The 14873-nt window shown below is 46.6% G+C and overlaps 2 protein-coding genes across 2 annotated transcripts; one reads left to right on the top strand and one right to left on the bottom strand.

Moving 5' to 3' along the window:
- Positions 1–228: 228 nt before the first annotated feature.
- slc31a2 (solute carrier family 31 member 2) lies at positions 229–3483 on the bottom strand. Its single transcript, XM_076980736.1, has 4 exons — positions 3234–3483; positions 2466–2532; positions 1279–1543; positions 229–1193 (listed from the first exon to the last, which is right to left on the bottom strand). Exons 1-4 carry the CDS (start codon positions 3237–3239, stop codon positions 1025–1027), a joined length of 507 nt encoding a protein of 168 aa, XP_076836851.1. The 5' UTR covers positions 3240–3483; the 3' UTR covers positions 229–1024.
- Positions 3484–3634: 151 nt separating this feature from the next.
- Positions 3635–14554, top strand: LOC143482392 (ER degradation-enhancing alpha-mannosidase-like protein 3). Its single transcript, XM_076980734.1, has 20 exons — positions 3635–4642; positions 5421–5466; positions 5592–5692; positions 6083–6122; positions 6223–6335; positions 6546–6699; positions 6930–7064; positions 7693–7798; positions 7934–8031; positions 8239–8364; positions 8478–8561; positions 8705–8788; positions 8893–9017; positions 9264–9429; positions 9608–9762; positions 10241–10361; positions 10492–10674; positions 11090–11255; positions 11962–12153; positions 12439–14554. The coding sequence occupies exons 1-20, from the start codon at positions 4524–4526 to the stop codon at positions 12666–12668; spliced, it is 2544 nt and encodes an 847-aa protein (XP_076836849.1). The 5' UTR covers positions 3635–4523; the 3' UTR covers positions 12669–14554.
- Positions 14555–14873: the final 319 nt, after the last annotated feature.

Below are 14873 nucleotides of genomic sequence, written 5' to 3'. Positions count from 1 at the left end.
CAGGGGGCGCTACCATCAGTGTTTCACTTCCTCCAACAATTCAACCAGACATCAGTGTCTCACCCCCATGTAAATGATTAAACAGTTGAAAACCAGTTATCTAAACTAGTTACACCCAGTCTCCACATTATATCAGCTTCCCTAACAGTTAGTCAAAATAGCGGTTCTCTCAATATAATGGCATGCAATTCGTTTTTCAGAATAATGGCACTTGGATAAACAAACAAATATTAGCCAGCCATTTTAATGAAATGCAACATAACAATGGTGACTAAACAAAAGTCAGTTACAGAAGGTCGTTTCTCAACTACGGTTGAGTCAGATGTGTGCGACACTTCAACATTCCAGAAATTATAGCTGTTGCACTGCAGAACAAGTTTTAACCAATCTAGTAGTTCATGAGTGATCGAGACAAACACCACATTTCTCTCTCTCCTTTCATACACAGTAGAAATGTATGTCTGGTAAACATTAGCTAGTCACATGATTTGTTATTCCAGGTAAAGCAAAAGTGACTCGTGCATCAGCGTTATGCTTATCATGAGTTTTAAAGGTGCTGTATGCACACAGCTCTCACACGCCTTCCACATGGCCCCGCTGGGGACCGTCTGGACAGAGAATCGGGCCACGGGGACAAGGCCACGTAATCCAGATGATGACCAACGTTGCAGTTAACCTTTCATTACATGTCAAAATCATATGGTCAGTAATTGCATGCTTAAAATTAGCAGTTAAAAGCTAAAGCTAACACTACAGACCGATGGACCTCAGTGCTCCTACACTTGAACTGTTCAAGGGACACTCTCACCCTGACTAACCCTAGAATTCATCACCCCACTGAAACCCCCCATGCAATGTAAAAACATTGCACCTTCTATACATTCAATAGTTTAAAACACCAATCCCTAGCAATGAAGCCACTGGGCACTCCTGAAATCATTACTCCACTGAACATAGTTCAACCCAAGTGAATGAAACCGATCTGGAGGCATTTCTAGATCACTCTAGGCTTTCTTTTACTCCATCACTTCCCAGGACCCAGGAGGGGAAATGTCAGGAAGTAGCCCAACGCTGAACCAATCATCACCCCAGAGAAGATCCAGACGTTGTAGGACATGACGCAGAGCATCAGCATGTAACCCAACACCACCTGCACCACGTGTAGTCCCGTCTGGAGGCTGTGAAGAAGCCACCTGCAGCAGAGACCGAAACATGGGATCACATGGCTGGATGTGGCACGGCGTTACACGATTACGGAATGTGTGTGGAACTACGTACGCGTTTGGGGAGGGTGTGACCACAACAGTAGGAGCCGTATCGTCCCTGGGAGTCAAGGAGACCTCGGAGGGGCTGGTGGTTAGTGAGGAACGGATTTCTGGACGTTCGAACACGGGGGGAAAGCAGGTCTGTGTGGGCGACAAGGGAGCAGGGCCAGGGGGTAGCGGAGAAGGCTCGGACTGCTTTTGAAGATTGGTCTTCCACACTTTGAGGAGCTCATAGATCACGGTCAACAGCAGGACCACAAAGACCGAAAGAACCATCCCTGTAGGCAGAAGACATTGGGTTCATAGGACACAACCCTGAATAACGTTCAAACAAAGATGACACAAAGGTCAGGGTAAGGGGAGCTAGCCTGTGGCCTAAGGAGGCTGGTGGCTGTGGTTTCACTGGTAGGGACAGACAATGGGAACTCTCACTTGCTCCTTCAACCTCACGTCACTCTGTCAGACGCCTGCTTGCTCCTACAGCATCACAGCAATCCACAGTGCCATTTGGATCAAGGCAAGACAGGCTTCATACACGCTGGCCTTCACTGTACTAGTGTTGTAGTTCCATTGTACAATATGGAAGTATATCGAAAAGTAAAAAATATATTGTACTACTGTTACTTTGCATTTATAGCATTTAGTAATCCACTTACACTTACTGCTCTTATGCTAGTACAAATAGCTTCTGTGGTTCTCATGATGTGACAACAGTAAACACTTAGAGATTTTTCTTTAAATCAAATGATAATGCGACAAAAATGCTTTCATTTGTTAAAACCGGTTGTCCCAGTCTTCGACAATACTAACCCTGAGCAGAAGTGTTGACGTGATCAGTAGTGTGCTTAAGCCCTTTACCTGAGTGTATTTTTTAACATGTAGTTAAAGATTAGGCATCTCCCATTTCAATCCTTTTTGTATCCAACGGCTCTATTCTACACATATATCTGTACTAAGCCAATTCTAATCATTTCAGATCGTCATAAGCAGCACTGTAGAGCCCATGTTAAGTTTGTAGCTTTGATTTTATAAACAGACAATTTGGGAAACTTCAGGCACTCACAAATAGGGAGTACCAGCAAGTTTCATTAGAGTCCTCCTTTTGGCAAACAACTCAATACAAATCTAATAAACACAAATAAGGATCAACAACATATTTGTATTGGTTAATACTGGCTGTTAATTCAGAGTCTTGTGTACCTCCGGGGCCATGTACATTCCAGAAGTCAAACAGCAATGTGACATTGCTGGATCCTTCAAAGTGCGTCTGGGAGGAAGGGGGAGAGAGAGGGGGTGAGCCAAAGAGGGGCATAAGACAGGAGAGGGGGAGAGGGGTAGAAAATGTAGAAACAATAGGCAACAAAGAAGGAATAGGGAAAAGGAATAGTTAAAGATTAGTTAATCGGTGCACTTTATGATCTGAGATCAGATCCATGTGTATATTGGTTGTGTGTGATGTGTCTGAGAACATTATAAACTCTAAACGACTGTCCTATTGTATCATGTATGAAGCGCTACATTTATCATTGATATATAAATCCTGAAGTGCACTTGCGTCTGGTGTGGTCTGTACATTTGCCATTCAATGACGTTGTGGTGTCTGTCTTTGCAAAGCAATGGTGAACAGATCAAAATCGTCCACCCAGACTGCGAGGTAATAACGTTCACCACCGAAAGTAACAGGATGAGAACTGGAGCATGTGTGGTTATTTGACCTACTGTTTGCTGTAAGTGCCGAGCAACGCTTTATCATTTATTTACTTTCCAACTCTGTTCTGCCGTAGACAGACTTTAGTGACCTACAACTTTACACTGCGCAATTTACTGAAATGATTATTTTTTGCACTTCGCAATTATTTTAGCGCCACTCTCCAAATAAAATATCCGAATAATCGCAGACAAAAACACAAGAGTCTAACAAGAATGTCACCAAACACATCGGTATAATGAACGCAGATTATAACTTACAGACATGATGACCGAACTGAGACTTTCCTGCGAAGTAAGAGCGTGGTTATCAAATCCAGTACCCGCACCACGTATCGCTCATCCGCAAAACACCAACAGTTGCATTTTCCACGATTATTCGCGACAACTTTAATCCGGACGGACTAAACAGCGTCGTAGATTAAACGACACCCTGGCGTAGATTACGGATTACGCTTACGGAGCTTCACCGACCGTGCAGGCGAGACACTTGGGCGAAAAGAGTGACCGGGAGGCGTGTGTGTTTGGACTAGTGTTTGCTGCTCAGCGAAACAGGAACCACCACCACAATATATAATAACCAGCATGTGACCCAGTCACGGTCCACACGGCCGGCGACAGGCTGCAGCCCCCGGGCCGCTCGCTCCTTCATCCAACGGAGCATTTAACCCAACAAATTAACCTAATGCAATAATACAAAAATAAAGAATAACCTGACGTGCATAAATTCATGTATTTGCTTTATTAAAAACAACATTTTTTTCCATCAAATCCCCACTACTTCGCCTTTAAGGACCAATAGGGGGGAAAAACACGACGATCTGTATTTGTATCTGTGCAGTCGGAGCTTTTTCCGACTGCCGAAACTTGCCAGACAAGATTGGTCGACGTTTACCGGGATTAAAGAGTGAAAAAATGTGTGATTAAACGAGTCGGAGATGGAGTGTCTCTCGACGTGGGTGCGGTTGATGAGGGTCTGCTGGAAAATACGCCCCACAAACTCGAGAAAGACTCTTTTACTGTGTGTTTTTCCTGCTAGCTCCGTTAGCTCGGTCAGCTAGCGAGGGTCGTCGCCCTAAACTTTAAGCTAAGCTAACAGCCAGCTAGCTGTAGCATGTAGACTTTGTAGTCTGTGGATATTGTTGGTTTGTGCAACTCGGGTCGTTTAAAACACCCTTGTAGGAAGTTTAAATGTTTGCCAACAACATTTTTTAAACCATGTAAGACGGTTGAATTAGTTTGTGGTTATGCGAGCAGCTAGTCGTGTGTTGTTTAGCCTGCTAGCTAGCTGCTGCTTCAGTGGGTAAGGCTGGTGGCTTTGTCAGGTCTAAGGTTTGGCGACATAGGTGAGGAGGTTAGTGAAGACCTTGATCTGTTTTTATTAAATGTTTGTTGGGATTAAGTTGGTTCATTTGGGCAATATAGGAAAATAACGGCTAGCCTGGCTGACTGACCCAGTGGTTTGGGTTTGTTTGTCTAGACACCCACCCCTAGCTAGAGCAGTTTTCATGCTGTGGTGTGTGAGGAACATTTAAGTGTGAGCTGAGAGGGATGCACGTCTTCAGGGGTTTGGTCATGGTGCTGGCAGCTGTGGTTTTTAGTGGCCTTTTGTGTGGGGTTGTTGGTCAAGATGGTCAGGCCATGTCTGCGGAGGAAAAGTCCAAAACCAGGTGAGTTTCATTAAGCCGTCCACTGGTTCTGAACACGACTGGTGAACAAGGTTATAGTGTTTGATGCGGGATGTTCATTAGGATAAGAGATTAAAGGACAGGTATGACTGTCCTGATCTCTGCTTAGGGTATGTGCATATAGATACTATGTTTCTTTGTTTATCTTTAATTATCAGAAGGTAAATACTTATTGCTCCACTAAAACCAATCTTAACATCTAATAAAAACCAGTAGCTCGTATTCTGAAGCAATATGTAATTGACAAATCACTTCAGCATCTGATTACTTGGTTTTATGTTGAAATCCACGGCTAAACAGAAACCAGTTTTGGGATAGGCTTTCTGTCTTGGTCCTAATGACAAACGTGTTTCTTATAGCATATTAATATCCATGTACCAAGAGCAGCATTGGGGATGTTGAACAGTAAGGAATGAAATGTGAAATGTGCCATATTTTGTCAATTGTGATTTTTTACACCCCAATCGAAATTTGTCCTCCGCTTTTAACCCATCTGTGCAGTCAGAACACACACACACACACACACTAGTGATTACTAGGGGGCTGTGGATCACACGTGCCCAGAGCGGTGGGCAGCCCTAGCCCGGCGCCCGGGGAGCAGTTGGGGTTAGGTGCCTTGCTCAAGAGCACCTCAGTCATGGCCTGTCTGGGAATCAAAACCACGACCCTCCGGTCACAAGACCAGTTCCCTAACCGCCAGGCCATGACTGCCCCTGTATGTAGACTGAATGTAGACTGATGCATTGTTTTGTGCTTTTAGGGAACAAATTCTGGAAATGTTTGATCATGCCTACGGCAGTTACATGGTAAGTTATTGTAGATATTTGCCATTATAAAAGGCCTCGCCATTTCCTTTTATAAGGAAATGTTGTTTTAACTATGTTTGTTGTTTTAACTATGGTTATCCAATTGTCCTTTGGGTCCGCTCCAGAAATATGCATATCCAGCGGACGAGCTGATGCCCCTGAGCTGTAGAGGGAGAGTGCGAGGCCTGGAGCCCAACCGTGGAGACATTGACGACTCTCTGGGAAAGTGAGTCGTTCCACCATCAGCCTCTTCCCTTTCCACAGGACACCTGTGACATGCTGTTACAAATGTACAAATGCACTTCATATTGCATGGCTTGTTAGGATGAATACGCAGGTGTCTTTTTAATTAATAAAGGAGATTAGTAAACCAGTCTGTCTGTCTAGACCAGCTTGAGCCCTGCAAGGACATTTACATAGCTCAGTCAGGGCAGATATTGGCTGATCACTCATGAGACTCGCATGCTACCCCTACTACATGCTACCCTACTACATGCTACCCTACTACATGCTACCCTACTACATGCTACCCTACTACATGCTACCCTACTACATGCTACTCTACTACATGCTACTAAGCAGAAATGAATGATCTACACACACCTCTCCCTTTCAGGTTCTCTCTGACCTTGATTGACACTTTAGACACATTAGTGGTGAGTATGTTTACGTAAATGGCAGCATTGAGACCCCTCTTGGTCTTTTTTGTGGTTTATGCTGTGGTTTATGCTGTGGTTTCTCCTGTGTGTCGGGAAGCTGCTGGACAGGCTGGAGGAGTTTGAGGAGGCCGTGAAAAGAACAGTTAGAGATGTCAGACTGGACAATGACGTTGTGGTGTCCGTCTTTGAGACCAACATCCGTGTACTGGGGTACAGTCAAATCTACACATCTGCTTCCAGAGATATTCATCAGTGTCGCATGGGACATTTTAGACAGATTAGCATTTCTAGAAAATGTTCAAGAATAGGTCATGTACAAATAAATGAAAGCCTGAGTCAAACAAGTTAGCATGTTAATAAAAAAAAAAAAAAAAAAAGTACAGCAAATCGAAGGTAAAGTGTGTCGTGCAATGCGTCTAGTGGCCTGTTGGGGGCGCATGTGATGGCCGACCTGCTGAAGCAGCGTGGGGAGAGGATGCAGTGGTACAGAGACGAGCTGCTCCATATGGCCAAAGACCTGGGCTACCGCCTGCTGCCTGCCTTCAACACCACCAGTGGCCTCCCCTATCCCAGGGTACACTGCTTTACTCCATACTGTCTCCTACTCATACTTGTGTATACTTCACCACGTTTGGTTCTGTTGTCACCTCGCACCCTGAACTGCAGGGATTGGCTCTAACCCCCTGTCACCCTGAACTGCAGGGATTGGCTCTAACCCCCTGTCACCCTGAACTGGTTCAGTCCGCAGTTTGGAGGATGAAAGAATGCGTGTTTGTTTAACCTGGTGTGTCCACTTCTCTTCAGGTGAACTTGCGCTATGGGGTCCTGAACCCCCTCTCACGCACAGGCACCGAGACGGACACCTGCACTGCCTGTGCCGGGACCATGATCCTGGAGTTTGCCGCGCTCAGCCGCCTCTCCGGAGACTCTGTGTTTGAGGTGCCCCCCAAAAAACACCTAACCATTATTGGAGTAAACATTAGCTATTAACGTCAGTGCCAAAATATGATCCTGGAAGCAAAATGTATACATTTTGGTGTATACATTGGTGAACGCATTTGGGCGTCTGCTACGTGTGTTGTTCCCATAAAGGCAATCCCCGCCATCGTCTTGAGATCGCAGTGCGCGATTTCAAAATAAGAGCGGATAGCGCGATTGAAAAAAAAGATTCCTAAAAAAAAAAAAAAAAACACTTTTCAAAACAGCTCGCAGGCCAGAAATAGATAGCCCGCGGGCCGCTATTTGAGTATGGGGGCCCTACAGGATTAGTTTGAAGTACAGAATGCAGTTTACTTTAATACAGACTACAAAGGAATATAAACTGTTCTGGCCAAAGTACCTGTTGTTCTCAAAGATCAGAAGTTCAAATGTAATAGTGACTTGTCATCCCATAAGTGGCACATATTTCATTAAATATCAAGAAAAATCTGATATATTATTTTGTTTTTGTTGTTTCATCCATGCTCAAGTAAAATCCCATGAAGAATATAAACAAGCAAACTTAATCAAATTCATCTCACCTGTCGTTTGGCACTAAGCTAGCTATGTGTGTGTGACGTTTCTCTAGACTTATGCTCGGAAAGCCCTGGACGTCCTCTGGGAGAGGAGGCAGAGAGGAAGTGACCTCATGGGGACAGTCATCAACATCCATAATGGAGACTGGGTGCGCAGGGGTGAGACTACACACCTGTGTCCTCTGGACCGTGTCACATGGCTTATTTGCCCTTGAACCAGTTACAAGTGATTTTCCTTACATGCATTTTTCTGCTTACTCTTTTGTGCTTTCTTACATTGAATCTTTGCTCTAGATAGTGGTGTTGGTGCAGGAATAGACTCTTACTACGAATACTTGATGAAGGCTTATATTCTGCTTGGAGACAGTGTGTACCTCCAGAGATTCAACACTGTAGGACTTCCTTATCTCCTGGCACACCGATTCAACATCCATAAACATTACTACAAAGCAAGCTTGTCAGACGTGACCGGCCCAGCTAAAGTGTGTGTGTGTGTGTGTGTGTGTGTGTGTGTGTGTGTGTGTGTGTGTGTGTGTGTGTGTGTGTGTGTGTGTGTGTGTGTGTGTGTGTGTGTGTGTGTGTGTGTGTGTGTGTAACAGCACTACAGTGCCATTATGAAGTACATCAGCCAGCCCCCCCTGCTGCTCAGTGTGCACATGCACAACCCCACGGTGAACGTGCGGGGCCTGATGGACTCGCTGCTGGCCTTCTTCCCCGGCCTGCAGGTCAGCGCCTGCACCCTTGCTGGGCCCACATGGCCCCCGTGGTCCATTTGGACTTGGTCCTGGAAAGACGTAATGTTCTTGTAAGTGTTCTTGTTTTGACTGTTTATGTTCAGGTCCTAAGGGGAGATCTGAAGCCAGCCATTGAGACCCATGAAATGCTCTATCAGGTCACCAAGCAGCACAAGTTTCTCCCTGAGGTACCCGAGAGTTGTTGCTTTATAAGCCTGATGTGTTTTAGTGCATGCACAGCATATCGTTTAGTGGTAAACTTGCTGGATGTCTTGCTGGATAAAGTCATTTAATTGCCCATGAAATGATTCTGCTTTTCTTTCTCTCCCAGGCTTTTACCACCGAGTTCAGAGTTCACTGGGGTCAACACCCACTGCGACCAGAATTCGCTGAGAGCACGTATTTTCTTTACAAGGTACAAGGTGGTGTTTTTTCGAATTTGACAGTTTGACTGGCATGTATGCTTTCAGCTGATCTCATCTAAAGTCAGTTTAGTAAAGGTATGACCTTCTCTCTCAGGCCACGGGTGATCCCTACTACCTGAAAGTGGGCCAGTCTATTGTGGAGAAGCTGAACGCTCACACGAGGGTCCCCTGTGGCTTCGCTGCAGTGCAGGACGTGAGGACGGGGACACACGAGGACAGGTGCTGCGGGGACACAGTGTTCAGAGCAGCTTAGGCAGCAGTAGCAAACACCCTGCCTTGCATGGGTGGACATCGATCAATTAAAGTCCCATCAAAGAAATTAACGATCCCTTAAAAAAAAATCAATTATGAGTAAAGTTTGCCTGGTTTTCTGGTTGTTGTTTACGTCTTCTTCCAGTGGACTCGTGTTCTAGAGGTAATGCATGTATGTTTTAATCTACATAAGATGTTTTTTTGTATCTGCAGAATGGACTCTTTCTTCCTGGCTGAGATGTTCAAGTACCTCTACCTGCTCTTCTCTGAGAAGAGTCAGTTGCCTTTCGACATTGACGACTACATCTTCACCACTGAGGCCCACCTGCTCCCAGTGTCTCTGTCCTTGACAGAGCCCCCCTGTGAGGGCAACAGCTCGGTGAGGACCTGACCCAGCACTGGTGGAGACACCACAGCGTTGCTGCTCTAGCGGAGACACCAGCAGCCTCCCGCTCCACTGGATTCAATGTCGGGACTCTTCACAAAGTCATAATGAACCAACTCTGCGTGCGGAGTGTGTTATATTTGCGCATTGTTGTCTCCTGTGCTGTTTCCAGGACCCTTACGGTGCCCATGAAGAGGACCTGTTCACGTATTCCTGCCCCAGTGCACAGACTCTCTTCCCCAACAACCCCACCTACGCCAAGACCATCAGGGACAACTACAAATACCTCACTGGGGTGGGCCGCCCCCCCCTCTCCCCTCCTGTTAGGTACTTTGCTTCATTCCCACTGATAGCTACTTTAGGCCTTCATTGATGAAATCAAGTCATGTGATGATCAAAGTTTGACCTTTAACCCTAGATCTGTTTTGTAGTATCACTTCTAAATAGAGACAAAGGGAAATGTGTGTCAGTAGACTCCTAGCACAGCATGTTCCAGCTTTTCACTTTAGTTCGTAGTGTGAGACGCTTCTGATCCACCTTAAATTAGTTCCCATGATCAATGCATTTTACAAGATGAACGTTTGTGGGGGTGTACTTCACTCAGCAGCCACACATAAGGTTTGTGTGTGTGTGTGTGTGTGTGTGTGTGTGTGTGTGTGTGTGTGTGTGTGTGTGTGTGTGTGTGTGTGTGTGTGTGTGTGTGTGTGTGTGTGTGTGTGTGTGTGTGTGTGTGTGTGTGTGTGTGTGTGTGTGTGTGTGTGTGTGTGTGCGCGCGCGCGTGTGTGCGTGTGCAACCTCTGCACAGGGGGGTTGAACTGCCTCTTCACGACACTGCGATGGAGCCGGTGGAGTTTCTCAAGAGCATGGGCATCTCCCTCACCCCCCTCACAGACGTGGCCTCAGCCACCAGGGGCTTCAGGGCCCAGGTGGATCTTTACCTCCTCAATGTTTGTTTGTGTTTGTTTGTTTTGTCAGGCAGGACGCTTCCCTAATGCTTTTCCCTCTGGTGTGTCTCCGTTCCTCCGTGTGTGTGTGTGTGTGTGTGTGTGTGTGAAGGACTCTCACAAAGGTGTGTTCCGGGTGAAGCTGGTCGCGGAGATGAGCCCGCTGCCGGAGGGGGTGGAGGAGGAGGTGGTGCCCCTGGTGGTGCAGCTCATCTCCCCCCCGTTCTTGGGTCGGACGGTCCTAACGGCCGGCCCGGCCAAGTTTGGCATGGACCTCACCAAGCACGAGCACGGGGTGAGCGGAGTTGGGAAACATGGGAACGTGAATGTGGTTCTGAGGAGTTCTTGATAGGATGCTTTTCTAAATGTGTGTATTTGAATATTAGTTTAACAGAATATTTAATAATCAGCCGGACGTGTTGGATCTTGGCTTGTAATAAGCTTTATTATTATGGTTTTATTGGTTTTATCTAAGATTTGCCATTGTGTACGAAAAGATCTATATAAACTTCACCTTATTAGCTTCAACTTAACTTATATTATCCTCTCTCTCTCTCTCTCCCCCCCCTCCCTCCCTCTCTCTTCCCCCCCCTCCCCCTCCCCCCTCCCTCTCTCCCCCCCCCCTCCCTCTCTCTCTTCCCCCCCCCTCTCTCTCTCTCTCTTTTTCCCCCCCCACCCTCCCCCTCTCTCCCTCCCTCCCTCCGTATCAGGTGAAGGGGAGTATAGTGAGGAGTGTGCCCTACACGGCGTGTGGTCATATCGAGAACGCCCCCGAGCTGCGTGGCCGCGTTGCCTTGGCCCTGAGGGGGGGCTGCATGTTCGCCGCTAAAGCGCGGCGGCTACAGGAGGCCGGGGCCGTCGGAGTCATCTTCATCGGTGAGCTTAGCTCCGCCCACACGCCTGCGGGAGCTCCTGTGTGTGCTGAATCGTTGGGACCCTCCTGACCTTTCTGCTTGTTTTGCTTGGGTTCTTGCCAACACTGAAACCAAAACACATCCACTTTAATTTTGAAAGTATTTCTCTTTAAGATCTTTTTATGGTGGTCTTTTTTTTTGTATCCGCAGGGTGAGATTCTGCTGCTATGTTAGCAGTAGCTCACTGAATCAAGTGTGCACACACAAATAAAAGGAACTTGAGACAACCAGGATAAAAGCTTTAAAAAAAAAAAGAGGATATTATGGGTTTTCATGTAACCAACAAGGAAGAGGAAAAAAGTATCATATGAATAAATAGTTGTGTGTCTCAGTTGTTGCCGATGTGCAGATAATATCGAAACACAAATTCGGTTCCTTTAAACATTGTCAGAGCCTGATGTTTGATGTTTGGAGTGTGATACCCCCAGGATCACCACTAGCGCCCCCTAGAACAGTGCGGTGGAAGGAAGTGGCGGTTGTAAAGTGGAAATAGTGTCGCCAACGGTGTCCAGGCTGCCGTATTATATATCAAAGTGGGAGCATATCAGTTATAAAACATCAATCTTAATGCTGAATAAAGACCAGAAGTCTTTTAATTGTACAGCGAGCTCCGACCTGCATTTAAAACCATCAACCTGAAACTCCCATGATGCTCTCTGTTCTGCCAGACCAGCGAGAGGGCAGCAGCAGCGCGGAGACGCCTCTGTTCCAGATGGTGGGGGACGGCGAGCCCACACAGGACATCACGGTCCCGCTGGTGTTTCTGTTCAGCAGGGAGGGAGCCGTCCTGACCGCCGCCCTGCAGGAGCACCGCAACGTGGACGTCCTGCTGCTGCCCAAGGAGAGGCAGCTCGGGAGGGGTACGTGTGTGTGTTGTGTTGCGTCCGCTGTCGCGGTACCGAACCTGCCACTCGTAGCAGTAACCGATTAGGGCATCAGCTGCAACACGTGAGATTTTTCCACGTGAGATTTTTCCACGTGAGATTTTTCCACGTGAGATTTTTCCACGTGAGATTTTTCCACGTGAGATTTTTCCACGTGAGATTTCTCCACGTGCGATTTCCACGTGTGATTTCCTCATTAATTTTCCTGCCCTGCCAACCTGACTAACCTTTTTTTGTGTGTTCGTCGCCTTTCCTGAGCAGACAAACCAGAGAAGCTGAACATTAAGTTTCGACTGGCCACGGAGGGCGAGCTGGACGAGACGGAGGCGGACGGTGCCACCATCCGCCTGGTGCTGCAGGGCGAGATGGTCCCTGAGGATGGAGGAGAGAGGGCGGAGGCCTCCGCTCCATCCCACTGGACCTCAGCATCTACAGGAGGCCACCAGGAGCGCTGCAGCCAAGAGCAGAAAGCCCCAGAGAGCAGCCCGTGACACCAGGGTCAGTGTGGTATCTCCTCCGCTTCATGTCCGGGCGGCTGTCCCCTCTGCCTGACCCAGGATCAGGGGAAACGGGCAGTGTGTGACGAGGAAGGCCCTCGTCTCCTCCGGAGTGAACAGGACGAACTCAACATGCACCCAGTTTCACATGGATGGTTGAGCGTTTTCTCCTGTTTCAGGCTGGCGTTGAATATTTGTGTAGTGTGTAGTTTCTGAGACTGCGTATAGATGTCAAATGATCTGGGAACGCTGAAGTCTTACAGTCCTACTGTTTGAGGCATGTCTCACGTGTTCACGTGTGCTCGTCTGGTGACTGTGTAAGATCCTGGCATTGTCCAGAGGAGCCCTGTGAGCAGCCTGCTACAGTAGGTGACACTCAGGCCGTGTGTGTGTGTGTGTGTGTTCTGTATGCTGTCAGTACTGGATTCCTGTCTGCGATGTCAGAAGCAATCAGAAGAGATTCTATGATTACATATTTGATTTGGCTTGGGGACTTCCAATTACTTCCTTATTTTACATAAGTGGCTTGAAGTCTCTGGATTGTAATAATATGTTAACGCCTGACCAAACTTTAACAAATAGTCTTGTACACATAGGGAACATAATGGAATTACGAGGGAGAATGGGCCCTGTGGGACGAACAATGACGTTCAACCACATTTTGTACTGAAATGTCAGGGAATTTAAAGTGCTAAGATACAATACCACTTCCGTGTACTTGCATATGTCTACGCTGGTGCACGTGTAAGTGTGTGTGTGTGTGTGTGTGTGTGTGTGTGTACCCCTGTGCCAGCCTGGGCAGGACACCCTGGAGGACTTCCTGTCCAGCAACTTCAGAAGTCCTGATACAGAATAAATGACGAACCATCTAGCAGCAGACTTGAAGCTCCACGTTTTGGTCTGTGGTTCCCCAGCATCGGCCCTTTTCTCTTCCACTCTGGTCATTTAATAATTTTTTTCTCCTTCCTATTAATTAATTCCTTACATTCACACGTATCTCAGGTGTGGTGTGGATGGGACGTCTGTGTAACACTAGTCCTGTCGTCCTGTCTCACTGCCCCTTGCTTCCCTCTTGCACTTTGGCACAGAGACACTTTGCCCCCCCCCCCCACACAGACCAGCACAGTGGTGGGTGTGCAGCATTTGTATGGATTTGGCGGTACTGTAAGGTGAGGATGATGGTTTACCTCACTGCTTAGTGAAAACCTCTTCATGTGAGTGTAAAAGCAGTTTCACGTTTCCCAAAGCACTCGTTCTGCAGAAGTGTCTTGTCCTGGGTAACGTGTGAACACCAGTCACTCAGCAGTCTTTCCTGCCCTTTGTTTCTTCAACACCTGAGAATATTTCACAAGTCTTGTTCGGTTTGTCCCTGAGAACCATCCTATACTGCCACATATTCATGGTACACTGTGTGTGCGCACGTTAGTGTTGAGAAAACGAGTTGGGTCCACTTTGCAGTGTGTTCAGTCATGAACGGTGTATGTGGCATAGAGAACAATCTTAAAGATGTTGGGTAAAGCGTGTTTGTCACACAGAGAGAGTCACATCTGTACGTGTTATTTATTAAATAGTCATAATCAAAAATGGCTGTATGACACAATTTTCATGTTCTCAATAGGATGTCAACCTCTGTACCTCTTGCTTGCTTGACCATTTTTACTACCCATAACAAACATGGTGCATAAAGTGGTATTATATTTATTTGTCTTGTATATTCATGAGACTGTATTTGACACGTGACTGTTGGGTTTTAAAGTGCCAACGTGGTATTCTGGACCTGCTGCCGTACAACACAAGTGTTGTGTCATTCCTGATGAGTGTTTCTTAATCACCGAAGAATGACAGATCAGGTGTCACCAATAAATCACCTTCTGACCACACACCTGTCCAGCTGTTTTTCTTGCTCCTCCCCTTTTCCACAATTATTGGCACCCTTAACAATTTCTTGGAAATAAATGTATTTGAACCATTTGTGACATTTCTACTGTAGGTTGTAAATTGAATCAAAGTATCTAGGAAATTTTAACTAGTAAATCATCACTTCCTGTTTCCCTGGGGTATAAATATGGCGTTACACATCTGAAGATGGGTCATCACTGGGTTTTTCAGCAAGATAATGACCCTAAATATGTGGCCAAATCTACTCAAAAATGGTTCACAAGGCACAAAATCAGCTGAGCTCCTCTAAAGGGCATCTCA

This window comes from Brachyhypopomus gauderio, chromosome 18, assembly GCF_052324685.1.
Source record: "Brachyhypopomus gauderio isolate BG-103 chromosome 18, BGAUD_0.2, whole genome shotgun sequence".
Lineage (NCBI taxonomy): Eukaryota > Metazoa > Chordata > Actinopteri > Gymnotiformes > Hypopomidae > Brachyhypopomus > Brachyhypopomus gauderio.
Note: the sequence above shows the minus strand (reverse complement) of the source record. Positions and strands in the feature narration are given on the sequence as shown.